Source organism: Eptatretus burgeri, chromosome 18 (genome assembly GCF_056783735.1).
Source record: "Eptatretus burgeri isolate ZD-2024b chromosome 18, Ebu_testis_v1, whole genome shotgun sequence".
Taxonomy (NCBI): domain Eukaryota; kingdom Metazoa; phylum Chordata; class Myxini; order Myxiniformes; family Myxinidae; genus Eptatretus; species Eptatretus burgeri.
The window spans coordinates 9,009,501-9,012,316 of NC_140978.1; the positions used below are offsets into that span (position 1 = coordinate 9,009,501).

A 2,816-nucleotide genomic window follows, 5' to 3' on the forward strand; every position below is an offset into this window, starting at 1 on the left:
ATATACAGACACATTCATACACATACTTACACATACAAATATACACACAGACATACACATATACATTCACATATACACACATACATATACAGACACATACACACACACAACACATACACACACAACACATACACACACATACATACATACACATGCATATACATATACATATTCACACAAACATATACATACACACATATATATATATATATATATATGTACAATTCAGCCCAAAATTATTCATACCCCATGAAAAATCTGAGTTTTGCATTTATCTCATACCTCCAAGCTGGAGTGGTGGAACTTTTACTTCACCCAAGGACATTTAGTTGGCATGTACAAATCCACATATATTTTGGCTCAACATTATTAGCATAACAACAAAAATGTTAAGATTTCTGTTTTTATGCCTGTCCAAAATTATTCATACCCCATACCAAGTCTCAGAATTGAGGCCAATGTTTGTGATAATGCACATGCCTTTGATATTCCAAAGATTCTTTATCATGTTATGCTATTATTCCAAGATGTGTGCATGTAATCTGAATGCATGACAAATGTGGTCTATTGAATGCACAGTGAGGAATGTTGTAGAACACTCTGCTTTTAGACTATAAATTAAGGGGAGCTGATGCAATCATTCTCAGGGCATTGTCAGCATGGTGAAGAAGAAATAAGTCAGGGAGGACCTTCGGTTGTGCATTGTGAATGCTCACAAGGAGGGGAAAGGCTGCAAAGCTATTTTGAAGCAGTTCCGAGTGCCAGTTGCCACCATACAGAGCATAATTCGGAAGTACAAGGAGTTTCACACTGTAAAAAAAACATTGAAGGACGTGGTCGGAAGCCAAAGGTGTCACCTCGTCTGGCAAGAAAAGTATGGCGAGAGGCCAACAACAATCCACGGATCACTATTAAGGCTCTCTGAACAACCTTGGCGAGTCTGAGACCAAGATATCAAGGCAGACACTCCAGCGGACGTTGCACAAGGGGGGGTCTCCATGGACGCCGACCAAGAAAGACTCCACTCCTCCATCCCAGGCACAGAAAGGCTCGTCGAGCCTTTGCAAAACCTCACCTGGACAAAGATCCAAGCTTTTGGTCCTCAGTTCTGTGGTCAGATGAGAGGAAAATGGAACTTTTCAGGCACAGAGATGTTGCTTTCGTTTAGCAAAAGAAAGGTGAAGCATACAACCCACAGTCCCGACCATCAAGCATGGAGGCGGGAGCATAATGCTTTTGGGATGTTTCTCAGCCAGTGGGCCCGGAAATCTCGTCAAAGTGGATGGCATCATGAAAAAGGAGCAGTACATCAAGATCCTTGAGGAAAACATCAAGCAGTCCGCAGAGAAACTTCACCTCAGGGAGCATTGGACGTATCAGCAGGACAACGATCCAAAACACACTGCCAAGTTGATCAAGAAATGGTTCCGGGATAATGATGTAGACGTTTCAGAGTGGCCAAGCCAAAGTCCGGACCTCAACCCAATCGAGAATCTGTGGAGGGAGCTCAAGACTGGAGTGATGGCAAGGAAGCCTTCCAACCTCAAAGACCTGGAGACCTTCGCGAAGGAGGAGTGGGCCAAAATCCCTGTAGAGACATGCAAAAACCTTGCGAGCAAGTATAAAAACAGTTTGGAGGCGATAATCACAAACAGAGGCTTTACCATTGATTACTGAATGTGACTGAACTGATCAAAGCAAGGGTATGAATAATTCTGGACATTACTTTTTTTTTAATCTATCAATAAAATACCCCCGAAACAATGTATTTCTTGAAATGTCTCTTGCGGTGATTCTTTCAGCTGTTTGTCATATTCTTATGTAACTTTAGCCAGAAGAAACTCATTCCTCAAACTCGAGTGGGAGCACTCAACCTCTGCCGCCAATACTGCTGGGTCACTTAAGTGAACCTGATATCCTATTCATTGTAGGTCAAAACGGATCAGACTCTACTGAACCACGATTGACTAAACTAAACAAGATCGACGTGCATGTAAAAATGCCAAAAAAATAAAATCGAAATTTTTTTTGAAAAAAAAAGTTGCAAAATTTCTGTTTTTTTTTTCTCGAACAAATTTTTTTGGGGAGGTTGGAAATCACTTAAAACATGTAGAAGTGCAAAAATAAAAATTCAAATATTTTTCAAATAAAATCGAAATTTTTTTGAAAAAAAGTTGCAGAATTTTGTTTTTTTTTTCTCTCTAACAAATTTATTTTTGTTTGGTTGGAAATCACTTGAAACATGTCAATGCAAAAACAAAAATTCAAATCTTTTTTCAAAATGGCCACCATAGCGGCCATATTGGACTTTGGACCAAGTCCAAAATCTAATGGCATGATCCTTGGACCATACCTAATCGCCCCACCAAGTTTCGTCTAAATCCGTCCAGGAGTTTTTCCATAATACTGTTCATAAACAAACAAACAAATAAACCAATGTCACCCGCAGGGTGACCCGTATCTTGCCAAAAGGTGACCACGTGTGACTTCTTTAAGGTCACACTGAGGTGAACAGAGCTGCTATCCACCAGGAGCGACTCCTTGAGGAATATCTGCCTACGAGAGATTCCGATGAGATTCGTTCTACAGAGTAACCATGAAAAATATGCTTTTGCCTCATAACGTCACCAAATGACGTCATAATGTCTCAAGCTTGACATATCTCGAAAGCACTCATCGAGGTGTTCAATTTGAGGTACTACACGATATGGTTCCTAAAACTTGAAAATTTGACCTTGGGGTCAAATATGTTTGACCTCAGACGCCAACCATGAAGGTCAAGGCCAATCGCCACCAAAAATTAATCAGCTGAGCGC

General features: G+C 40.5%; 2 protein-coding genes across 9 annotated transcripts in view; one reads left to right on the forward strand and one right to left on the reverse strand.

Annotated features, from left to right (window-relative positions):
- Window positions 1–2,816, forward strand: part of TMEM165 (transmembrane protein 165) — a 96,316-nt gene that overhangs the window by 81,930 nt on the left and 11,570 nt on the right. The window contains exon 8 of one of the 2 annotated variants that reach the window (XM_085863988.1): window positions 648–681. The exons of the other annotated variant lie outside the window; for it this stretch is intronic. Coding sequence (XP_085720114.1) covers window positions 648–666 — 19 coding nt within the window. The 3' untranslated portion in view covers window positions 667–681. Of the gene's footprint in view, window positions 1–647; window positions 682–2,816 lie in introns of those variants that run through there. 2 annotated transcript variants of the gene reach the window in all.
- The window catches only part of LOC147008552 (circadian locomoter output cycles protein kaput-like), a 126,422-nt gene that overhangs the window by 38,750 nt on the left and 84,856 nt on the right, over window positions 1–2,816 (reverse strand). The window lies entirely within an intron of this gene.